Source organism: Diceros bicornis, chromosome 10 (assembly GCF_020826845.1).
Source record: "Diceros bicornis minor isolate mBicDic1 chromosome 10, mDicBic1.mat.cur, whole genome shotgun sequence".
NCBI classification, from domain to species: Eukaryota; Metazoa; Chordata; class Mammalia; order Perissodactyla; family Rhinocerotidae; genus Diceros; species Diceros bicornis.
This window is the reverse complement of record NC_080749.1, coordinates 22,254,680-22,281,757: the sequence shown is the minus strand read 5'-3', so window position 1 is coordinate 22,281,757 and position 27,078 is coordinate 22,254,680. Positions and strand designations below refer to the sequence as shown.

The 27,078-nt window shown below is 37.1% G+C and overlaps 1 protein-coding gene across 1 annotated transcript in view; it reads right to left on the bottom strand.

The window, feature by feature from the left end:
• Positions 1-27,078, bottom strand: part of THSD7B (thrombospondin type 1 domain containing 7B) — an 808,101-nt gene that overhangs the window by 690,014 nt on the left and 91,009 nt on the right. The window contains exon 2 of the mRNA XM_058548890.1: positions 6,107-6,279. Within this exon, the coding sequence (XP_058404873.1) occupies positions 6,107-6,245 (139 nt within the window). The 5' untranslated portion in view covers positions 6,246-6,279. The remainder of the gene's footprint in view (positions 1-6,106; positions 6,280-27,078) is intronic.

Below are 27,078 nucleotides of genomic sequence, written 5' to 3'. Positions count from 1 at the left end.
CAAGCACTTAATGTGCGGGGGATATTTTATGCAACACATTTATATTCTAGGTACTTGGAATGTATCAGTGAATAAAATCAGCAAAATTCCTGTCTTTGGGGAGCCTACATTATGGGACTATTTAGGGGAAAAAAAATCAGAGAAATTTATTTTATATTATTTACGCAATATAGACTTTTTTTTGACTTGTTGCGGGCATTATAAAATTACTATTTGCCGTCTCTAAGGAAAAATAATTAGAATTTTTAGCAGTGAATCCCATGCCATATATATCTATACTTTCTGATGTCACAGAAATAACATCACTGAGAGTTTATTATACACATGCCTCTAAGATGAATTAATATCCATAGAAGTAATTAAAATTATTTCAATTTAATCAAATTCCCAAAAGAAATATTTCAGGGACTTTTAGCATATATTCAAAAAATTAGTTTTCGCCTAAGAACATTTTATTTTCTCTAAGATTCCTAAACTTCAAATATATATATGTAATTTTTCCTTAAAGTATTTTCAACATGGAAAACAATATTATTTAAGCTATAATTAAATATTAATCTATGTAATATCCTTTTTTATTATACAATGTCATTGTCATAGTCTCTTTTTTTCCTTCCAAAAAGATTAATTCCAATTTACCTACTTAGTTCTTAGAACACAGGTCATTATTCTCACCCTTTTTAATCACTGGAAAGTACTAAAATTAAAACTTTCCAAGAGTCTGTCATATAGAAAGTTTTAGACCTAAAAAGTCAATGAAATTACTTATGACCATTTATTAATAAAGTATATATAGCTGTCAAACTGATCTCCCCTTTTCTGTGTGTCTGAGGAGGAAAAGTATGTAAAAATGGTATAACATAAAAGCAAGAATAAATATTTCAAACATCAAATTATTATATAATGATAAAAATAATAACTAACATTGAGGAGCTACTATACTCTAGGTATTTCAATATATTGTTTTACTTAATTTTCAAACAGTTGTGTGAAGTATTTATTAACCTCATTTTCGGATGAATAAATAGGGCTCAGAGAGTTTAAATAACTCTCTCCTCTTTAGATACTTAGGATTTGAATGTGGGTCTGTTCTTTCTAGTATACTTGAGTGATCTCTTAGGATGATGACAAGGCTATTAAAAGAACCTCTCACAAAAAGACAAATAAGGATCTTTTTTTCTTTAAGACATTATTATTGACAACAAAATTTGTTTTCCAGTCGTTTTATAAACTCACTTGCAAAATGTAATTTGGAGTGATGAAAATGTTCTGGAACTAGATAGTGGTGATGTTTTCACTACACTGTGAATATACTAAATGTCACTGAATTGTATGCTTTAAAATGGTTAAAATGGTAAAGTTTATGTTATGTGTTATCTTACCACAATAATATTTTTAAATGTCATTTGGCCCAAAGGAAGTACATTAGAAACTTATCCTCTACATATACAGGAACACAAATTTCAAGGCCACCTCTTCATTTCTAAGGCTACACATTTAAATTCCACCTCTTTGCTAGTGACTTGCAAATTTCTCTCTCCAGCAGAGACCTTTCTCCTGAATTGAGACCCACGTATCCAACTTCCTGGTCAACATCTCCACATGAATTTTCAACAGGCTCAAAATTTTAACACGCCCAATACCAGGTTCCTAACATTGCCTCCACATCAGCAACTTTCCAGTCAGCCCATATTAAATGACGGCAACTCCACTCCTGTAGTTGCTCAGGGCAAAGCCTCAGCACCACAAGGCAAGAGCCTTGTATCTCTTTCTCTCCCTGCCCACCTCCCATCAGTAAATCAAGATGGCTTTACCTTAAATCAGGGTTTCTCAATCTGGGCACAATTTGGGACATTCGGGGCCTGATAAGTCTTTGTTGTGGGGGGCTGTCCTGTACATTTTAGAACGCTTAGCAGCATCCCTGGCTGCTACTCACAAATGTCAGTAGCACGCCCCAGTTGCGACAACCAGAAATATCTCCAGACATTACGAAATGTCCCCTGTGGGGCAAAATTACCCATGGTTGAAAACCATGGCCTTAATTATATTCAAAATTCAACCCCTTCTCACCACCTCACTGCCATGTCCTTGGTTCAAGCTGTTGCCTTCACTCCATTTATTTCTGCAGTAGCCTCCTAACCAGTCTCCTGCTTCCACCGTTCTCAACTGGCCACCCACAATGATCCGATTAAAATCTCATTAAAAAGAAAGTCAGATCACTTCACTACTCTCTCAAAACTCCCCAGTGTCTTTCTATCTCAGCCAGAGAAACCCAAAATAGTTTTTTGACCTATGAGGACATACCAGTACCTCTCTGACCTGATCTCCAATTACTGTCCCCGATGTTAATTCTGTTCCAGCAGGCTGGCCTCCTCTCTGGTCTTCGAACAGGACACACATGCTCCTGCCTCAGGGCCTTTTGCCCTTGTTCTTCCTCCATCTAGAATATTCTTCACCTCGATATCCCCGTGCCTGGCTCCCTCACTTCCTTCAGATCTTTACTCAAATTCACTTCCTCAGCAAGGCATCCTATAGCCCACCTACTTAAAATTTCAGTCTCTCAACTATCATTGCATATCCCTCTTCCTTGCCTTATCTTTCCTCCTGAGCACTTATCGTCTGACATACTCTCTATTTAATTTCTTGATCATGTTTATTACCCTGTTCATGAGGACCGTGCACTTGTCTATTTTATTCTCAATTTATCTCACATGCTTGTAACAGTGCTTGGCACGTAGCAAGGACTAGACAAGTATTAGTGGAATGAATGAACCTCTTAGAACCAATGCTGAGGAATTTCTTAAGAGACCACTAGTTACTGTGGCTACAGACCATGATCTGTTCATCTCCACAAACCATGCAGACATGAATAGTTACATATCTACTTAAAACAACAAGCAACATCACTCCTTATCTGATACTCTGGCTGCCATGATCCTTCTTTCTTGGCATGGATGACAGATTGCCTGACACTAAATATAGATCAGAGGATCTCATCACAATGACAACAGGCCTTCAACAGCCTTGCCAGATCAGTGACCCCACAGTCTACAGCTCACCAGACTCTCCCTGAGCAGAGAAATCCTTAGCAACATAATATATCACTCACTTAGTATTCATCAATCCATTGTTTTTCCAAAGCCAGGACTCATAAATGCCTCTAACTTGGATGAGGTTGACGAACATCTAACTTATGGACTCAGGGGAAAAACAATAGACAGCAGCAAGGTGTAGGCACTTAAGTGGTTGACACTACAATCTAAGCCCAGAGAATGGTTTCTAGGTTTCTAAAACACAGTATATTTATCTGAATCTCCACGTAAATCTGTTCAAATTCCAGATTACATTGCACCTGAGGTGTTGGATCTGATAACATACTCCAAAAATGAAGCTAATTTCAACTGCAATACATTTTTTTTAAATCCAAATGAAATATAATAAACTCATACATAAGTAGGTAACATATCCTAAGACGTTGAGGCTGTCTTTGAAAGTGATGACCCAGAACTGCTCTAAGGCACATGACTCCTCAAACTGATTTATTGCTTACCTTTAAAATAATGTTGCATTCATGTCAGCATTATTTACAGTAGCAAAAAACTAAAAAGCACTGAAATGCCAAGCAACAGGAGAAGAAAAGATAAAGCAACAAGGCATTGATTAAATAAATTATTGAATAAAAATACTATACAACCATTAAAAGATGAAATTGATCCATGTGCACTAATACGTAATGTTCATCAAGACACTGTTATGCAATAAAAGCATGATTCTGATTGTATGAAATAAAGTGTGTGTATATATGTACACATATGTATGTACAAATTTGATATTTTCAGATCTACATTCTCCACTCTGCTTCTTGCCCAGGAGGCTGGTCTGTATGGAAACATCAATGAGCTCCCTTGCCTTGTGGCTTCTGATTGGATTCAGACAATGGGAGCCCTGGGATGTGGGGACAAAGGCTGTTCAGTCTCCTGGCCTCCTTCCTACTTTTCACTGCTGGTTGGTTACATCCCTCTCAAGGCCACAGCATCTGTCAGACATCCTCTCCATAAAGTTTTCTCTCCAGATTCCAGAAACCACTTCCTTTATTTGCCCCTGCAGACCCAGAAGTCATAAAGCATGACACTAGCTCGGGAGACTCCACAATTCCTTGTAGCTGTTCTTAAACCTTGTTCACACTTTCCCACTTTTGTAAATAGTTCTTTTATTAAACTCTTCTCAATTACGTCCCCTGTGTATACCATTTATTTTTTTGGCAGAACCCTAATTATTAATAATAGTAATATTTTGTGTGTGTGTGTGTTTGTGTGATTTATATACACAAACATGCATAGAGTGCACATACATGTGTAAGGACAATTTCTGAAGATTACATTAGAGATTGGAGAACGGAATACATGGGCTAGACTTTTGCTTTTAATTTTGTATCTTTTAAATTTTTTCTGCTTCTAAAATGTCTTGTCATATACAAGTAATAAATTTGTAACTTAGAAGTGAAACCAAATGGGAAAAATATATAATATTACCCTTTCTAGGGCACATTAAGGAGGGAAGAAGTAATGAAAACCAGGGAAAATGAGAATGATGACATAGATGCTCATTTTGACCAATGCAAAGTGTCTGATAAGAAGAATTTTCACTCTGAAACTTAAGTTTGACAGTTATCAAAGTATTCATCCACTGTGGAGTAGGTCTGTGCCATCTTGTTCCAATGACCTACTTTTAAAAAAGCAGACATTTTAAAAATTTGCTCATTTTAACAAAAATCTCATTCGTGTTTCAGATTTGCTACTTTCCATTTTAATTGCACTTTTTTGAGAACTTTAGACAGACGTACAATCATATAAATGTGCTTATTTAGATTTGAAAAAATGTTTAGCCTTTTGTGATTGAAACAAAATAGCGCAATTTGCAGAAACGCAATATTAAATTTTAGAACTATTTTCAAAGCTCCCTAAAACTACTGTGAGGTAAAAAATGCAAATCACTAATGTGGTATTAGAACCCACAATTAAATTAATTTATTGGGGCTTTAATGCAATTAAATTTCCTCCAGACTGCATCTCTAATGGTGCTGAGTTTTTTACTTAATATTTTTTAAAGCATAAATCACTTTCATTTTTGCAATGTCATTTAAATATAACAAATATCACTTTTATATATATTTCCATGGTGACACAATACATTTGCAGTCTATTTAATTTACAGATGATGAGACTAAAATGAAAACTCTTCAAGGACCATAGATCTTCTACAGCATCACATTTTCCAATTCCAAGATACTAAGTGTTTAAGTTTTCTGTATTTGCAAGAATGGACTCTTGAAACACTAATAAATATTTTAAATGATCTGATTGTGAAACTTTAAGAAAATTAAAATCTAGAGCAAAGAAAAACATCAGTGATACAAAGAGCCAAGATGTTTGGGGTTCATAATTTCAGTTAATAAAGTATTAGCCTTTGAAATTAAATTTAACAGATCTTTTCCACAGCCAAATTAAGGAAATGTTTAGAGAAGAACATAAATTATACACCAGCCTTGAAATCTCAATTCAACTTACTCATATACTTATTTACAAGGTAGCTAAGGATCTCAAAACACATTAAGGCAACTTTATAGTCACAACTAATGAGCCGAGTTGTTAGGATAATTTTTCATGCTCCCAAAATTAGACATACAAGATCCATGCTAAAAACATTCAATAACAAATAGCTAACTAGTTCATACTCCAAAAGACAGAGACATACAGAACTGGTCCAAAGCATTTTTAGCTGGATATTAGCTAAATTCAGGTGTCATTTTTGCTACAAACGTGCTGTACAGTGGTGACACATTTGACAAAGGAGAAGCAGATGTAACTATGGAAATCATAACTTTAATTGACAACAACATGAAAATTCAGAAGGATGACAAGCATCACGGATGGAGACGACAATTATGCAGGATAAAAATCAAATGTAAGTTTTATTATAAAGAAGAAGAGTCTATTTTTCCTCTCTGAATATTTCCCACTACTCCACAAATAGGAAGAAAAAGAATGGAAAGAATATTCTTCTCATTAATGAAAATGAGACAAAGGAACAGCCAGGACATTCCTACCTGGTTTCCAGATGAACTGATTATCCTTTTTGCCTTCTAAATGAGCTGCATGGGACAGCAAGAGAGAAAGTAATAGAAATAGCTTCTTCATGCTCCTCCATACCCAGCGAGCGACAGCTAGATTACCCTTTGAAAACATTCTTCAGATTTTCAGTCTCTTGACTTGCCTATTCCTAAAAGAAAAAAGAAAATCAAATAAGTTTCTTCTGTACAGAAATTATGAAAACTCACTTTGACTGCTAGAACCTTTATCATGGTGGCATTACAAATATTCCATTACCATAAAGAGAGTACATATAATATTAACATTTTAAGGTCAGCAGTTAATTAGCCACGTTTTCAATCCTTACCCATTGAAGGTATTATCAATTCTAAGTACTCCACAATCCCCCAATCAGTTAACTTTTGTTTTTAAGAGCAGGATTGGCAGATACTTGGTATAGTCCCTTCTTCTACTCAGCCAAACTCCTTGAGGAGTTCATGATTTGGGAGAAAGATATGCATGGACAGAAAAGCCCAAAATAGGGCGAGGAATGCTCTAAGGGTAGTTTTATGACAGAGAGATGGAAAGATGGTAGTATTTTGAAAGTGAGAAGAACTAGTTCTTCTGTGGTGAGAAAAAAGAGAAGGAAATCTCATACAAAGTAATATTTGAGAAGAGCCTTAGGGAAGCAAGGGCTTGAAAGAGCCAGGCAGGGCATTTCAGGCTGAGGGAACTAGATGCTGAAATGCATTTTGTGTTTGTGGTCTGGTGAGTGGACCCATGGCTGCTGTGAAGGACACAAAGGGAAGGAAGGAAGGGATGGAGATGAGATTTAGAACATAGGTTGGGGAGCAAATTATAAAGAGCCTTGAAGGTCATATGAGAGACTTTGGCTTCATTCTGTAAATAATAACAATAGGAATCATAGGTGAGCAAATGACTTTTAAATAACTGACAACAGTATGCATAAGGATTACTGGTGGATGATGCCAGAGAAATTGAGGCCAGTTAGGAAACTGGTGAAATAGTCCAGGCAAGTATTGATAAATGAATCATTGATCAGGTGAAATTTGAAAGGTAATGCAGAGGCTGGATTTAAAGGATTTGGTTAACAATTAGATAGGATGTATGAGAGAGAAGATAAAAAAGACAGCAAGACTGCAAACAGATGACTGAACTGATGGGAGCCCTTTACCAAAGAGGAGAAACGAGAAGAGGGACAGGTTTGAAAAGGAAGACAAAAAGAGTTTCCTTTAGAGAACATTAAGTCTGATGTGCCTACAGGATGTCCAGGTAGTTTCCCAAAAGATAACAAGAAAATTCTACCTGGAGTAAAGGAGAGCTAAGATAACTTGCTACAATACATTTATTAGGAAAATATATTAAGAGACAAATGTAGAAGGGATAAAAGGATTAAACAGTAAAATGATATCAAGAGTAGAAGTTATTGCCCCTAAATATTTACCCACAAAATTGCTAAGAGTGGGGAGCAAATCTGACTGTGAGCTTCCTAGTGACCAAAAAAAAGAGGTCGCTACTATAGCCCTCATGTATGTTGGAGAAAGTTATATAATCTTTTTTTTTATATTGTTTTAAGGGAAGCCATTGCCCTGCTTCCAAGCACTGATGCAGTTTACCCCGAGAGTTCTCATAAATACAGATGATGTGCTGAGCAATGTGCTGAACACATCATTTCATCAAATAAAACCTACATCGGCAAGCTGTGTACAGTGGAGACTCGTGGCCCTCCTAGAACACTCCAAGGTATAGCGGCAAAGTACAAATCATTAAAAATGATTCCACAAGGAGTCAAGCAATGAAGTTCAAGTACACAGCTCTCTGACAGCCTGCCTGGATCCAGAGATGAAGAGAATACATGGACAAACAACCAAAAGCTTTTCTTCAAATTTCTGTATTTCATAGCAATATTGAGAAGTGTAAAAGTAGAATGCTCCAGCTGAACTAAAATAGGGCTCTCCTGCTTGACTGTTTGTCCCCAAGAGTAGCCTGTTAGACTATTTCATGGCATCCTTGAGGCATTACTGGACACAATACAAAAACCTATGGCCTAGAAAACTGAACTGGCCACATTTCCTTGTAGCAAACAACTCAGAGTATGATTTACCATGACTGTGCTTTTGCTAAAGGTTGGGCAACATGGATATTAAATTATAGTTTATTCTAAGGTCATTGCTAGCTCATATGAATCAAAAAAAGGTAGCCCCTCCTCAAGTAAAAGTATTTTTAAGTTAGTATATTGTTATGCAACCTGAATTGTTCTGGCTATGAGATGTTTTCCAGACCCAAATCCACATTCTTTAAAAAGCTGTACAGCAACAAATGGTTTGGAAATTGTATCATGATATTTTAAAGTCTGCCTAAGTCTTTTGTCTCAATGGGTAGTCACTCCACTTCTGCTGAAAGGTGGACTGAAGTCAGGCCATTATTTTCCTCAGAAACCAACAGAGAAATTTCTCCAGGCGCGCGCGCGCGCACACACACACACACACACACACACAACAAATGGGTGATTAATCCTTCATAATATAGATTTGATACAAAGACTTTAGTCTGAACATTTTTCAGAAGACACGATTGCCAATAATTTCATTGAGACAGCTGAAAACAATCTAAACATTGCCCCCATAAAACATAAATATAACTTTCTAGTGAATCCTACAAAGCAAATTAATTGAAAAATATACTCCCGGGAAAGCCTTGAACTGGTCTTCTGTACAATGTGATTTAAGTCATTGCAATGTTAGAGAATTGTTGATAAAAATAATGATTTGTGTTTTAGGATAGTTGATCCTAAGTTGTTGTTGTTGTTGTTATTATTATTATTATTAACAATAAAGTAATTAGCTAGCAGGACCAGCTCTCTACTGAGGCCACTCCTTCTATAAAAGGAAATCACCAGGATATAGACGACTTTGTCCATTCTCATTAGTGGTAGACATACATCCAGGATATCTAAAAACACATTCAAGCCATTAAAATGTAAACTAAAGAGAAGGAGGACCAAAAGCATATTTGCTACACTCTAAATGGCTACAGGTGGGAACCAAAAAGAGATTTAAAAGAATTAAGAGTTCCAGTGAGACTGGAATGATTAGTCAAGAGTTCATATAGAAATATTTCAATTCTGCATCAATCTTTGGATTTTAATTGCAAAAAAACACTAATAATACCCATTAAAATTACCTGAACACAGGTGGCTCTGAGCCGTGGTCTCCTCTTAGGCTTCCTCACCAGTCCAGAACCGTGTACTGACTCTGCAAAGAGACTCAAGCTCTTTAAGGTTCTTTTTTTTTTTTTTTTGTGAGGAAGATCAGCCCTGAGCTAACATCCATGCTAATCCTCCTCTTTTTGCTGAGGAATACCAGCTCTGAGTTAACATCTATTGCCAATCCTCCTCCTTTTTTTCCCCAAAGCCCCAGTACATAGTTGTATGTCATAGTTACACATCCTTCTAGTTGCTGTATGTGGGATGCTGCCTCAGCGTGGCCGGAGAAGCGGTGTGTCGGTGCACGCCCGGGATCCAAACCCGGGCCGCCAGCAGCAGAGCGCGAGCACTTAACCCCTAAGCCACGGGGCCGGCCCAAGGTTCTTTTTGAGTTCTCCTAAGCCAGGACCCACACTCAGTGAAAGACCCCTGGGAAGAGTGGCTTGGGGAGCCTAATGGACGCCTGCAGTCACCATCTTTCCCAGCTATCGCTGACTAACAAGAAGAGCACCAGTAGGAAACCTAAGTCTGATCTTGACAAAAAAAAATCTGAAGTACAGATCCTAGAGAATGAACAAAAGCTTCTCCATTTAGGATGCCACAGTAATCTTACTCCTAAAAACACATACACATTTTTAGTACCTGTATTACCTATAACTCTCACCTTATTACCTCCCTTTTCCCAAGAATCTTGAGGACAGACGATGGGAAACTAGATTTGATGAAGCTTCTGTCATTTGCCATGCTGTATGCTTTACATACATAAGTAAAATGAGAATCTCTGCTGAGTGATGGAAAGTACAGGATGGAATTTGAACATAGGTCTGTCTTACTCCACTATACTGTGTTGCCTCTCCTTCCTCCAAATGCCTGAAACTCACTCAATTATTCCTTGGAAGACACTGGGAGTCACTCTTGTGTCTGTTACTTGAGAAGCCACACAAGAGTTCACTATAAACAAAAGTTGAGGAAAGAGGAAACAATTAGAGATTCCACTCCTCTGTTTGTATAACACAAATAGAAAAATGTTGTAACTATGATAAAGAAGATATATATATATATATATATATATATAATGCAGGAAACATGTGCTACCCACGACGATATGAATAATTCATATCAGGAAGGTCACTGAGATTCCAAATCAACTTATTTACTATATACCTTAGCATCCAAAATGTATTTTCCAGGCTAGCTCTAAATTGATGAATATTAAGAGAAATAAAAAACACAGTTTCTCCTTTTAGCCTCAGTTTTCTAATCATTTAAAGGCCATTCGAACTATGAAAAATGTGCCTTACACTTCATATGCATTTCATTTTCCCTTATATGTATTCTTATTGTTGAAGTCCTTGAATATTTAAAAGGCACAAAACTTAAAAAAATAAAATAAAAACCGTTCCAATTTGCTTTCAGCCTGAAGGAATAGCAATGAGTGGGAGAAAAGCAAACTTGACTGTGCATATCCCCATAGTGCCATCTCATGGCAAGTGTGCAGAGAAGATGGCTCAGTAAGATGGCCGAGGAACAGGGGCTGGAGGAGAGGATATCCACTGTCAGGACCTACTGAACTGCCAGGATGGCGACTCCAACCAGTTGCCTATTGCATGTGATTGTTAACTAAATACTGCTGGAGAAAGCACAGAAGCATTTGCTTTTTCTCAGCTACCTGCCTAATTTCTTTCTTTTTTTTTTTTTAAAGTTTTTTTTTTGTTTTTTATTTATTTATTTTTCCCCCCAAAGCCCCAGTAGATAGCCGTATGCCATAGCTGTACATCCCTCCAGTCGCTGCATGTGGGACGCGGCCCCAGCACGGCCAGAGAAGCGGTGCGTCGGTGCGCACCCGGGATCCCAACCCGGGCCGCCAGCAGCAGAGCACGCACCCAACCGCCAAGCCACGGGGCCGGCCCTACCTGCCTAATTTCTGATTGCAATATTGTGCATTCCATTTTATCTTTCATAGTCGTCAATATGCAAAATACTGACCTCAGTACTTCATTAACTCTCACCTCAGCCCTATGATGTATTATCCCCCATTTTAGAGATGAGGAAACTGAGGCCTAGAGAGTTAAGTGACAAGCCCAAGGTCACAGAGGTAGTAAGTTGTTTGCAAGCGATCTCAATGGCCTTCCTCTGAAAGGAGAGAATAGCATTGTAACCCAATATCAACACAAGCGATTTTTCATATCCCTGAAAATGTAGATCCTTTATAACTCTATGTTGGACCTCTCAGCAGCTTGTGCAAGGCAATTCACATATCATTTCACATATCACATGTGCAAGGTAATTCACATATTATATGTGAATCACATAATAGTATGAGCAATTATTCCTATTTTTCAGATGTAAAAGAGACTGACCATTAAGGATGTTAAATAATTATTCCAAGGTCTCCTCAGCCAGATAACGTCAAACTGGATTACAAAACAGGCCTGACACCATAGCCCCAATCTGTTTATTGCATCACACATGGTGATTAAGGCAGGTCACCTGGTCTCAGAGTCTCAGGGTCCTCTTCTACAAACGAGGAGGACGTCACCCCATAACCCTTAGGGAGTTAGGATGGAATGAAATAATGGATGGAAAGTATTATACGAGCCCCGGTCAGAGAGTGAGTGCTCAAAAAGGGTTACCATTGTTACTACTGTCATTATTCTCTCAAAACTCAGAAAAATTCTTACTCCAGCAATATTTAAGGAATGGTTTGAATGCAATTCTGCCCTACAGCAACGGGATGAGAGATGATTTTTCAATCTCCCAGTTTTGTCACGTGTGTCATAGTTCTGAAGAGCTAAAAGCACTCTGTACCATTAAAGATTCACACTGACCCTATGAAGGAGAAAACAGGTATTATCATCTCTATTTTATGAGAGAGTAACCTCTGGCCTCACAATGGCATGATGTTTAGTAACTTCCTCAAGGCTTTTAACTGCCAGCCTCTTCCTCCATGCACCTCACTCTGCAGAATCCTAAACTATGTCAAATATAAGCATGGGGTGCCTGCAAGTATACCATAAAAATACACCATCACATGGTTTTTGGTTTACTATATTAATAATTGCAATAAGTTTGCATCACATAATGAAACCACAGAAAATTTTGCACAAAGTCCACACAAATATTTTACATATCTCTGAGCAAAATCTTGCCACAGGACATAATAGATAGAAAGAGGACTTGAAACACGTTTGCCAAAACCTTCAAACCTACAACTCGGTAGCTCTGGCAGACATTGCTATGGTCTCTCTTTCTTCCAGAACTACAACTTTTTAAGAATGTCCACCTGCCCTGTTTAAAAAAAAAAAAAAAATCACATTCCCAGACTTGGCCACATGACACAGATCTGGCCAATGATTTGCAGGCACAAGTATCAGGAGGAGGGGGGACTTCTTTTCTTCAAAAAAAATATAAAACCCCAAAGAAGAAAATGTGCGAGTGTGGTCCTTTGCCATTGGCCCCTTTCTTATTATTCCTGCCTGGGAACACAGATACAATGCCTGGAGGTGCCAGAGCCATCTTGAGACCAGAGGGATAAAGGCCACACACTAAGAATGATGGAGTGGAGATGCAGAAGAAGCCTGAGACTCATATGCCATCATGGAGTTGCAGCAACTATCCTAGATGGTCAACTTCTGGACTTTCTGCTTTGTGAGAAAAATAGACCCCTTTGTTTTAAGCCACTTTTCCGTGTGTTTTCGGTTACAAGAGCTGAAAGCAACTCTAACTCCTACAATGTACATGACTCTAGAGGCAGTGGTCTATTTATAGACATACCTACACACACACATATATATATATATATACATGAGTGTGTCTCTTTCTACTGACTTCTACAGATTGAAAGACAACTTCTCACATGATTCAAGCAACACAGTGAAACTTTCTATAAACTTGAACATGGATGTGCCTATTTCTAAGCAGATGAGGTTGGTTTATTCCTCATACTGGCTTCTTCAGGTAATACATGCACTATTCAAAGAAAAATAGCTATATCTGTTGTCATTTTTCATAAGTGTATTGTAGTGAATAAAGGGGCACTTTATGTATGATGAACTATAAATAAAGAAGAAAGGTAGTAATTAGTCTGGTAAGCTGCCTCAGATTCCCCAATGAGAACAATCCATTCATACAGACATAATCTAAAATAAGAACATATTTATGTAGCTACCTTCTACGCAGTTGCCAAGCCCTCCATGATTCTGAAGGTATTATGGACACATTCTTGTACTTTTAGAACTACTTTGTCATCACCCCATGGAAAATCATCTTATTACCTCATAGAATCACGTCCTCAATAGCCCCTCACATTCCTGGTTGTTGGTCAAATCTTCCACCACTCCCTCCTGCTTAATCACTTTTTTCACTTGAGACAGAGATACCATATCTCCTCATTTTTGAACTTCTCACTGGCTACTTCTTCTCAGCCACATTTTCTAGTATTTCCTCTCATTTTGACCTCTAAATTGATATATCTCCAACTCTGTCCTCAGACTCCTTTTCTTCTCTAGCTTTATTCACTCCCCCAGTGAAACTGTCTAGTCCCCCAGATTCAATTACCATGTTTCATGATTCCCATTTCTCCCCATCCATTCCCATATCTCCAGCCCTGACTTCTTCCAACTTACCACTGAACATCTCCACTTAGATGTCTGATAGGCAAGTCATGTGTAACATACATAACGGAACTCATGATTCCCCTATATAGCCCAGTTCTCTCCTCAGTGTCCCCGTCTCAATAACAGCATCACACTGCCCCAGATAGAAGCCCAAGAATCATCCTGAAATCCTTTTTCTCACAGCTGAAAATCAATCCATCAGCAAATCTAGTTGGCAACATCTTCACAATCTATCCTCTGTCACTACCTTCCTAGTACAAGCCACCATCATTTTTCACCTAAGCCACTATAACAGCCTCCTAACTGGTTTTCCTGCTTTTACTCTTGGTTGTTTTGTACGCATTCTCCACAAAAAATCCAGGACAATCTTAGGAAAGAAAAATATGCTTCCCTCCTTAAAGGCCTCTCATGGCTTCCCATTACAGAATAAAATCTAAAGACCCTGCTGGGTGGTCTTCTGCTTCCTCTCCTTCTCACCACTCTCCATTCATTCCTTTAGCCCAGACACTTGTTCAAGCTTCTTTCTTGTTCAAGGATACACCTTCTCAAGGCCCTTCCACAACTAATCCTTAGGTACCCACATGGCTTGCTTCCTCACTTCATTATTCTCAAAGGCCTTTCCAAGACCACTATCTGTTCAACACAGTTGCAATCACTCTATTCCCTTTTCATTTGTTTGTTTGTTTGTAACACATGGAAAAGATCAATACCTGACAATCTAGTGCACATGGGGGTTTATTTATTTATTTTCAACTTCTCTAGTATCACCTAAATACTTTACCTTGTTCACTGTTATATGTCCAGTGCCTGGAAAACAGTAGATGTTCTATAAATATTTGCTAAACAAATGAATGGATCATTGAGTTGTCATTTGTAAATTTTTTTCTATTTAAGTTTTCTTGACCTTGGACCATAATTTTTTTTTTTAACAGGAGAAAAGCATACAAATTTATTTAATATAAGTTTCACATGACATGGGAGACTCAATAAGGAAATGAAGACCCAAAGAAATAGTTAAACTTGAGTATTTTTATGCTAAGTTTGATGAAGAGTGGGCAGTCATGTAGAAATATGGTAGGTCAAAGAGTGTGAGGTAGGTGTAGTAAATTGGGAGAAACTTAGCAAGGCCTATTTGTTCTGATTCTCGGAGTCCCTCTGTCTCATCTCCGGAAATAAGGATGCTCCTTTCCTCTGGGCATAGTGAGGGCATCTCTCACAAGAGGGTTTTTTTTTCTTTTGAAGTATAACTGACATACATATTCTATTAACTTCAGGTGTACATCATAGTGATTCTATATTTATATACATTATGAAATGATCACCACGATAAGTAGTTACCATCTGTCATCATACAAAGTTATTACAATATCATTGACTATATTCCCTATGCTATACATTATATCCCCATGACTTATATATATAACTGGAAGTGCATACTTCTTAATCTCTTTCACCTATTTCACCCATCCCCCGAACTCCTCCCCCCATGATAACCACCAATTTGTTTCCTGTGTCTATGAGTCTGTTTCTGTTTTGTTTTGTTTGTTCATTTGTTTTGTTTTTTACATTCCACATATAAGTGAGATCATACAGTATTTGTCTTGCTCTGTCTGACTTATTTCACTTAGCATAATGCCCTCAAGGTCCCTTCATGTTGTCACAAATGGCAAGATTTCCTTCTTTTTTATGGCTGAATAATATTCCATTGTATATACATACAATATTTTCTTTATCCCTTCGTCTATCGATGCACACTTAGGTTTCTTCCATATCTTGGTTACTGTAAATAATACTACAGAGAGCATAACACCTCTTCGATCAACAGGGGTGCATACACCTCTTTGAATTATTTTTGTTTTTTTCAGATAAATACCCAGAAGTGGAATTGCTGGATTGTATGGTAGTTCTACTTTTAATTTTTTGAGGAAGCTCCATACTGTTTTCCATAGTGGCTGCCACTATGGACCATGATTTTGATAAAGAGGCTTTAGCATACGATGAGAGACAGATGGATAGAAAAGCCCATCTAGTTGAAAAATTAAATACTTCAAAACATATTAAAAATCATTTCTAAAATCCCAACATTTGGAACATACTGGACATATAGTCCAAACACAGAGGTAATGGGGTCTTATCAATATACAGAACTATCTGCTACAATTTAAGATAGAACTAAAAGTGCTGATTCCATTTTTAAAAGAATCATATTTCTATTTTTTAGATGAACAAATTATCATTTACTTTTTTTAAAGCACAAAATGGCTCCTAAACATAAAGTTTACACCTCTTATGGGAAAGGAATAAAATTATAGAATCAAGGAAAACAAAATTTATCTGAAAGGAATGGTTTCTAAAATGTGTAACTTCCTACTTTTCATCTGAGGACCTTCCTTGCATTATTATTCAACAACTACTATCACTACTGAATGCTGTTCTGCTTCAATAAAAGATGCTGTCAGGATCCTAATCCTTGCATTTAAGGTGAAAAAGAAAATCATTGATTAAAATGTGTATTTCTCATTTTAACTTTAATAGCTACTATAATGTAATTAGTTTACAGACAAAAGGAAATTATTTAAATTGAGAACAGCAACAGCTTATCTCTTAGATAGCATTTAAGTTAGATTTTGCACAGGCCCATAGTAAACTTTACAACGTTACGAATTTCTTTTAGTTTGAGTTTCTGAATTCTCTCTCTGTGCTCAGTAAAGTTAATTCATGAGTTGTGAAACCCTGAGAATCATTTGGGCCACGGTAAATAGCTGAAAATAATTCCTCCCACTTTATAAATAAATTACAAACAGCCCACTCTACCACCCCCAAAAGATCAGAAGAGTAGAAAAAGTTCTACATTGTCTATACTTTTCAAATCCTCAAGTGGAGGACTCTTTTTTATATAAAGTAGGAAAAAATGAAAGTTAAAACCATTTAATGGAGACCATATGAAAAAACACAACAGTCACTAAAGAAAAAATAAAATCCATATAATCTGTTTGGAAGAGCTCAGGTTAATTATAAAAGAAAATGCATTTAATTCAAAAGTATTACACTCCAGAAAGGGTAATAAAGTTAGTACAATAACTTCTGTAGATATTTTAAGAAGTAAAATAGGTACCAATGTCTATAGTCTATAGTCCATTCTGCTTAAAGGTACAGGAAATAATTTGATAATCTCTTTCTACCAAATTTTTTAAATAAATAAATATCCATATATTTATATTTATATATTTATAGATTATAGATTATAGATTATATATATATACGAGTGGAGAGAGAGAGTGATTTTTTTGCGGGCTTATATTTAACAGTCACTCTGAAGAACTTTACAAGAATTCAGTATAACTAGAATGTGTGAACAAGATGAAATCCTGTTCTCAAATGCTATTGACCTTTAAAATTAAAAAATACTTAATTACTCTTTAATATTTTCTGCAATGTAAGATTCTAAATATTTAATGTCAGGAGAATTATCTAGTTAAACTGTAAATATAGCTTTGTGCTCTCTTGATTAATTATGCATCTACTGTTGCAAAGGAACTTATTGAAAAATGTGTCCAGAGTTGACATAAAATAATAACGTTTATAAGCCCATAAAATTTTCTAGCAATCTCTTCCATTATGCTTTATAAGTTTTCATTTATTGTGGTTGGGCATTGACCATTAAGAAGTTGCTCATTAGTTTCAGAAGATTTGATAGAATTTACTCTCATCCTGTGTCATCTCATTCTTCCCAAAAGAATGGAGTAATATCTGAAAGAGAACATTCCAGATAAAGTTGAAATGCAAAAAGTGTTTTTAGATTTTTTCTTATTACATAAACCACAAGGAAAGTTGCAAGAACATGCTTGACCAATGGAGAACAGATTATTTTCCTTCTACTAGCATCTGCAAGGGTTTTTTTTTTAATATCTCTAGATATTTTAAATAGATCAACAAAGCCTGAAGGCAGTTATCTTGAAATATTTCATTTACCATTTTCCTACCTTCATTTACAATCATTTAATCAATATTATCTACCTCCAATTTCACAGAAACATGCAGAAATTGATGATACTAAATAAAAAATCACTCTTCATCTTCATGTACTATGTTACACTATTAATGTGTGTGGGTACATGCGTGTACCCACACACACTTTTAAAATGATCAAATGACCAAAACACAAAACCAAAATTTTCAAAGAGTAATTCTCTCAGAGAAAGAAGACAAGTTCATTGGGTACCCTGACAATTTGCCACAAGAAATTCTACATTTAGAAGTTTAATTACAAACTTAGATAAGTGGATTATAATGAAAGATATCTCCAGCAAGGGAGCCCAGACAGATGCATCATGAATGCATTAAAGAAAACACCAGAGAGAGAACTTTCCATCAGCAGAAAGATTTTAATTAAATAGCAATAGGATGGATCTCTTCTGTGAAATGATATTACCACTACCCACAGTTCATTAAAACTATTTACTATATAATATATTCTTTGAAACCATTCTACTCTGGAAAGTCTGCCTAAACCTTTCACTCTCAGTTATGAGGGCAGAAAACTGTGGTGTGAAGGAGGGAAAAGGTCCATTGGTGAAACGTGAGAATGAAAAATCATTTCTTGGTTTGCACAGTGTCCTTGGCTAATCCTGCCTGAAGTAGCTCCACACTGCATGGAGACCAACAGGCTTCAGAAGAAGGCAAATGAGCCAACAGTGACCACCAAAGTGTCCACTGAATGTTAGCAGTGGCCGATTAGGGATAGCTAAGAGGATGGCTGAGATCAGTGATTAATAATGTCACATGTCTGTACTGTATTCTTGGTATGAATTCAATTATTCACTTGGGATACTAGGTTGTTAAAGAAATGCATTCTCAAAAACTTCAACAACATCCCTGTGGCTTCTGCAGTGTTCAACCAAAAGTTTGTTTCTTGAAGTCAGGGCCGTATTTTCTTCATTTTGTATTTCCAGCTAGATAGCCCAATATCTAGACCCAGCAGGGGCATGGCAAACGTTGAATAAATGAAGAATGAATGAAGTGAATAGGTACAGCAGGGTACTTTCTATTCTAATGAAATTACAATGAACAAAAAAGAATTGGGCTAGGAAAGCCAGTAACCTCAAACACATATGAAAGATTGATTCCAATTATGTTCCCCCAAAACATTGCAAAATTCCATTCCTACAGACTTTCTTAGATACCTAACATTTACCATTCACTCTATCAACATTACACATTTTCTAACACACACTTTCCAGACCATTGCCAATTTTATAGTTCGAATGAGTACCAACAAGTACCTTGTTGAAGGATCTCTAAGGTCACAATGAGGGAAACTTTTAGTGTAACAGTACATGAAAAATGAAATGTCAAACAGATATTTTAATAAAACAAGTAAACACTAATTAACGATTAGGTACAGTTCTTAAAATTAAATGACTCATGTCCCCTGGACTAATAGTCTTCCTTGAACTGTCACATGTCTTATAATTTCTAGAAATAATCACTTATTTTTCCAGAGGTAAGAATGAATTTCAGGAAGCCTTCAGAGGATCTAGGCCTATAAAAATAATAAGTTTTGGGGCTAGCCCGGTGGTGTACTGGCTGGGTTCCCACGCTCCACTTCGGCAGCCCAGGGTTCGCAGGTTCGGATCCCAGGTTCGGATCTAAGCACCGCTCACCAAGCCATGCTGTGGCAGCATACCATATACAAAGTGGAGGAGGATTGGCATAGATGTTAGCTCAGCGACAATCTTCCTCAAGCAAAAAGAGGACGATTGGCAACAGATGTTAGCTCAGGGCCAATCATTCTCACCAAAAGGAAAATTTTTAAATAATAATTAATAATGTTTTAGCATAGCAATTTTTTATTAAAATTCAAATATCACTTCCTACAGATCTGATATTTGCTGTATCAGAGCACTAGACATTAACAGCAACACAGACATGACCTCTGTCAGTTAGGGGAAGAGGAATAATGCTCAGAAATCTGAAGGTCAGGAAGAGATGTCTTTGGGAATAAAAAGTGTAGTCTGAAAGAAAGAAAAGAAATATCAGAAAACTTCTTAAAATCATTCACACAAAAATGACGTGATCTAAGTGCATGAGTGCAAACACAAGGTGAGCTTATAAAGAACTAGGTAAATGACAAGAATGAAACTAAAACGGGCATTCTCCCAAATGTTAAAAAAGAAATCTTCATTCTGCCCTGTTGGATACATCACTGGAAAAGTAACAATTGTACCCACTCTATAGTTGTTTATAATACTTTTGCAGAACCAGAGATAAAGTTCATCACCCAAGCTAATCAACTCAAACAAAAAGTAGCACAACGTCATCTTGTGGGTCATTTGCCTCACTTTGTTCTGTGGCCACAGGTACACCTTAATCTTCCATCTGCTTTAGAAATGCATGCCATTGTCACGGGGTGAAGGTGCGGAATAAGCTTAGCCAAGGAGAGATGATTCACCTCGACAAATCTTTGCCGTGATTTTAAAAAACAGAGTAGAATGATTCTTACAGAGGATCAATAGTCTCAGGAGAAGAATACCATTTTCAACTGGTGATGTCAATTTCCAATGACGATATCAATCCTTAACCGACGATGCTATATTCCCTCAACAATGTCCAATACACACAACTGTTGGGAGCCAGGGAAGGCCACCCCAAGATATCCCACAAGAACATACTGATCATTTTGAATTAAAGTTACTAGGAAAGTAAAAAGAGCACGCTGACCCTCCTCTCTCTGTTCCTCCTGAAAACAGGAAATAAATCTCCCATGTGAAAGGTGCTCTACCCACATCCTTATCACCAAAGTAAAGGAATTCAGGGCTGAGAAGCCTGCATAAGCAAACCTTGCTAATTTACTACCTCAGCGTAAACTCTATTTAAATTTCTCACTAATTGTGTACCTCAAACCTAAGTTTCTTTGTCCTTTCATTCCTCACAAATTTATTATTTATGTAAAAAGATATATATACTGCCTGTTTTGTTCACTCTCTGAGCATCATTTTTATGATCTCCAATATGTACATATTAAATTGGGTTTTCTCTGTTAATCTGGTCTTGTGTCAATTTTATTTAGTCCAGCAGTCAGAACACAAGAAAGGTAGAAGGGGAAATTTCCTCCTCCGCCACACCACTGTTTTTCTAAGCCTGCTTCTCCTCTTCCTTTCGAGCAACTCTTCCTGTACCTTCTAGCTCACTAGCACAAGCAAAAATGAATGTTGAAGTCAATGTCGAAACATATAAGAGAATATTGATAGCACTGACACAAACACTTGAAGGATCAAGGAATTAAAAGAATGTTAGAAGAGATTTCTATAACTCAAAATTTCTCTAATACTCTTATCAGTAATTGAACATTTCCAATGACATGGAATTAATTCAATGCACCACAAAGCAGCCCATTCTGTTTTTGGATAGCTACAATTATTAGGACATGCATCTCAAGCTGGAATAGTTGTTTTCCTTTCTTTATCTAAAGCCCTTGATCTTAACTCTTCCCTTTGCAATTACAGTTAAAGTACGTCTCATCTGTCTGCCACGCGACACAACTCCAAGTTTCCTCTTTTCTAGGCTAAACAAGTCCAGCTCCTTCAACCATTCCCCATTATTCATGGTTTCTACATCTTTCACCAATATGGTCCCTTTATCTAGACATGCCTCCATGAGGTGAAGGGCGGCTCTCTGGAGAAGAGCATGACTGTGAGCCACGAGTAGCCAGATTCACAGTAGCTGGCCAGGTAAAGGGGATTTGGGCGGGACAACAACAGCCTCAGAAACAATCCTAAGTACAGGAAAAAAAAAAAAACTTGTGCACAGAAGCATTCCTATCAGGGCTTATTACTAATGTTAATTAGAAACATGGCAATATTAATTAGAGCGACAGTAACCTAAAGGTCTACTAAAGGGAAATGGTTAATTAACTTTGTGATATCTTCTCAACAGAATATTGTGTAGCTGTATTAGGGAGTTATAAAAAGTATAAAAGCATGAAAAATGTGTATATGATAAGTTGAAAAAACCTCAATATTATATTTGACTAAAATTATGTGGGAAAAATCTATGCATTACATTTTTTGGAAAAAATATACTAACAATGTTAGTTGTATTTACATGGTAGAAATATGAGAGATTTTATTCTTCTTTGTCTTCTTACTTATCCAAGCTTTAAAAAATTTAATTAGGTAATTCAGACTATCTTTATTTTACAGACATTTTTTAAGGAAATCAAGAGAACACACTGTGTGAACCCAACACCAAATATGGCACAACTTAGAGTACATACTGAGTGCTTAATAAACATCTGCTGTCTGCTGGAAGAAGCCAACTCAGAGAGGCCATTTCACTGCACTGTGGATTTTGGCAATTTGTCAGTGAAACGATGTTTTTCCCAGGAAGGAAAATAATCTGCTGCAAAAGAAACTTTAATGACTACTTTAAAAATAGTGTTGTTTCCCTGTGTAGCCATTCTTCTCCAAGTAGCAAAGAGGGGATGTGCTACTCCCCTCCTTTATGCTCCACAAAGCTCATCTAAACACAAGTTACCATCAACTTTTAATGGAAATGCCTAGAGCAAGACAGGAAGCAGACCCCTGGGTTTCATGGTCCCATGTAAATAATCAAGGCTTGTTGCAAGATAACTTTTATATCTTTTATCATGAAAATTAAAATAAATGTAAATGATCTGCCTCTTTCAAGAAGATAATCTCAGTTTGATTTATTTCTGAAGTTGGTCCTGTGTTTGATAATGAAAGCTTAAAATCAAACAGAGATCAAAATGTCTATTCCTCCTGCTTTCCTTTCCCACTCTCCATAATTGCAGCCAGCTATGGGACCCTCTTCCTAGTCACCTAAGCCAACTGAAATCCATTGTAGTATCTTCTCTACCCAACATTCTTTGCTCCAGTTGGCTGTCCATTCAGAGAACTGACGCCAAATTCTATCACACTGATAGTCACTGCCCCAGCCAACTGCCAGCTGATTTCATTTAATATTATATGAATTTCTAGTGCAAAGGATCTAGATGGTCTCTTGATTGCTGTTAAAATGTGACACACACCTAACTCCATGATATTATGTCTCAGCAACACAGTGAACAGAATCCCATGATTCTGCTCCTACTCTAACACGATATTTCATAACAAATATTGCCATCATAAAATATTTAATGAATACTAGAATGCAGAGACAAAGTAGAGTGTTAAGCTCAGGTGAAACCAAGGATTTCACATGCTCCTTTTAGGATGTTTACCAACAAACTGCAATTACTGGACATATAATAAGTAAAGATTTAATTAACTAAACAAAGTAGCCTATGTAAGTAACAATTTCCCATTATAGACCATGAGCATTCTAAATGTTCCTAGAAAGACTTCAAATAGAAGACTTTAAAGGATAAGTAGATTTTAAACAAGGTTGGAGATGGGGCAACACATGGAATTCCAAGTAAGGGAATGGCATGAAGTAAAGCGCTGAGATTTGGAATAAAGCTTTAGAAATAGATTAGAACCACAAGGTAAATGTTCTGAAATGTAAATGCTTCTTATTTTACTCAACAGGCAAAGATGAGGTGATCAAGTGTTTCTCCAACAGGAGGCAATATAAAACTGCACTTCAGGATATAACTGATGGCAGCATATAGGGCAGATTAAGGAAGATGAGCTCAAAGTAGAACACTAGGGCAGTTACTTATATGTAAAGATCTGCTATAGATAGAGTGACCACTGTGGATGGAAAAATGGAAAGGCAGCAAGAGACACGACAAGGAAAGTGCAAACTGGAGGAAGAAAGGAGATGGTCATAGCCAACGAGTTCTCAAACTGAGAAACAAAGAGTAGGAAAGAGAAGCTGGCTAAGGAAAGCGATGACAATTTTTGCTTTGTCACAAGTTTGATGTAATGATATAACATTCAAATAACAATGTCTGTAAGAGAGTAGGAGAAATGGAACTGAGAGGAGTCAAAGTTAGAGATACAATTGGAAATTCAGGCCCATTAAGTTGGGAGTTACATCCATGAAAGCAGCAAATCAGGCAAGCTCTCCAAGTGAGAGAATGCAATACAGAAAGAGCATGAGGCTAAGGGCTAAGCCTTATAGTCTGCTCATATTTAGGAGAAAGAAGGAGTTTTTGCTCATGCTACTTCTTGTGGGTAAACTTCCTAGGCTAGATCATAATAGACATTGCAGCTTTTGCCTTACAGTTTCTTGATCATTCATCTGGGGAACACCAGGTGCCATGTTGTGAAGATACTTCAGCAATCCTATTGAGAGTCCATGTGGCAAAGAACAGAGGCTTCCTACCAACAAGCAGCACTAATGAGTGTGAGTCCCCTTGGAAGCAGATCCTCCAGCCCCAGTCAAGCCATCAGATGACAGCAGCCCCAGGTGATATCTTGACTGTAACCTCATGAAAGACCCTGGGCCAGATTCCTGACCTAGAGACTGTGTGAGAAAATAAATGTTTATTGTTGTTTAAGGCTAATAAATTTTGTAGTAATTTGTTACAAAGCAATAAATGACTTACACTTAGGTTCTTTCTATTTCTCTAGCTCTCTTCCCCAAAAGGAAAGGACAGTCAATGATAACGACTCTTACAAAACAGACACTTATTATTCTGCTGATGGATTAAAGACTGCAAAGTGGGGTGAACCTGACTCAAAACTAGGAGAACCAAATTCAAATTCTCATTCTGTCACTGGCTTACTCTGTGACTCTGGGTCAAGGCCCTTCATCCTTCTGAACTTCTATTTCCACCTTCCCTGAAAAACGAGAATAATAACACCTAATGCACAGCTTTATTGTGGGATTGTCTTAAATGAGATAAAACTTCTTGAGCACCCATCATCATAGGATCTAGCACATAGGTGATGCTCAATAAATATGAATTGAATAAAAATCTAAAGACAATTCAAAGAGAAACCAGATTAAGAGGGTAAGAAATAAGTGGAAGAATCCATTATAGAAGTTGAACCATAAAATAATGACGTCTTAAAATTAGACTTCAGCCTCACACACAATATTTCCATGCCAGGTCTTGCCTCTTACATGTGGCAGAATAGGTCCATCTCACTTCTTCAGCAAATCCCTCCCATGCTACCCAAATTGCTAGCCTTTGGGCACATATTCTAATTCAAAATAAATTAATTCTCTCAATATATATTTTCTGAGTGCCTATTGTGTACCAAGTATTGCTCTTGGTGCTAAGAATACAGCAGTAAACAAAATAAACTTAGTGCAGATAAGGGGTGAGCTCTGTGAATATCTGAAATAATGTTCCAAGCAGAAGGAACAGTAAGTGCCAAGGTCCTGAGGCATGGAAGCCAGTGAAGTTGTAGTGAAATGAGCAAGAGAAATAGAGGAAATGATACCATAAAAACAACAGAGTGAGTATAGAGTCTCTGTAAACCACTATAATAATTTTATTTTTACTATGAATGAGATGGGGGGCCACTGGAGTGTTTTCAACAGAACTGACATGATGTGGCTTACATTTTGTCAGAATCTCTTTAGCTGCTTTGTTGAGAATAGACTGCAGGAGGGGAAAACATGCAAACAGGGAGACTAGACATGAAGCAGTTATGAGTGAAGGTGGTAAGAATTAGTCAAGTTCTAGAAATATTTTGAAGACAGTGCCAACAAGATTTGCTGATGGATTAGATGTGAGTAAAAGAAAAGAATCAAGGATGACTCCAAGATTTTGGACATGAGCAACCAAAAGGATGAATTGCTACCAGAGGATGAACTGCTAACAGAGAGGAGAAGGCTGTGAGGTGAGAGGAACACATGTGGGATAGGAGGAAGAGCAGGAGTTCAGTTTCATATGTTAAGATTGAAATGCTTATTATATATCCAGGTAGAGTTACATCCATGAATCTGTAGTTCAGGGGGGAGCCCTGAGCTGGTGATATTTGAAAGACATTAGCTCCAAATAGTGTGAGGTCGGATGAAGTCACCAAGGTAATGTGAGTGAGGATAGAGAAGACCAAGAACTGCACCAAGTCCACCATCAACAATAACGTACTCCCTCCACTCACATCTCCATCTCTTCTGAGTTTTCTCTCATTTCATTTTCCTGGCCTCCCAAGCTAATTTGCCCTCTACTCCTCAAATAAACCATGAATCAAACTGTCTTCTCCAATCAACTCCAATATTAAACTGGGCTCCACACTTAACTCTTCCAATGCCAGTTTCTGGAATGATTTGGTTTCTCTTGCTGCTCTCTTCATCCACTGATACACAATGGGAGAATTGATCATCAATCCCTACTGTCATTCCCACTACAGTTCAACTAACGTGTCTGACTTCTTCCTTCCTATCTTTCCTGAAGGTTTTAGTTCTGGGTTTCTCCTTTGAGGTCAATACCACACTCCTCTTAAGAAAAATACCAGAGCTTGTAGGAAGGCTCTTTTTAATGAACATTAAAAACGTCCTGTGGCTGCATATGCTTGAACATTCAGTCTTCTCTCTTAAATGCCACCCACAGCCAGGGGATTTGCACTCACAGCCACATCAAACGTCCAATCAATCCTTTTATCTCTCACTTTATTTGGTGACTGTCACTCACCTCTCCTCTGAACTCACCTCTAGAACTCTGTAAATTCTATTCTCAATGTAGTGTCTTCTCTAACTGTTGGTTGCTATAGTTGTCATCTATTAGCATATCAATACAGTGTTTGTTAAACTTGGCCAACTTTAAGTCCATCTTCTGCACCAAATCCAATGATTTAAGTGGAGAATTTTTAATTCTACTTAAAATGACTTTTAAAATAGGTACATGCAGAATAATTAACTCCTTACAAAAATTATTTGCAAGGCTTCATTTCAGACACTTTAAAATAGGTGATGTCTGCTCCTTTTGAAAGTGAAGAAACTATAATTCATCAAGACTTCTCTAAAGCCTTGATTCATAGTTAGGACTTATGACTCCTGGTTTAGTAACCTGTTAACACATCACGGTTAAAGAAATAACAAGTTGATTGATAACAGGTGTCAACAGTAAGACACTACTATTTCAGAGGACACTAGTTCATTGATGTATTATAGCTGAAACAATCTCAAATTCCTTCCTATGCATGTGAAAGAAACAGGAATTGTCAGCCCAACCCAATTTTCCAGGAAGGTCATAAGAATGCAGAGTTCAAATTATATCTCTACTTTC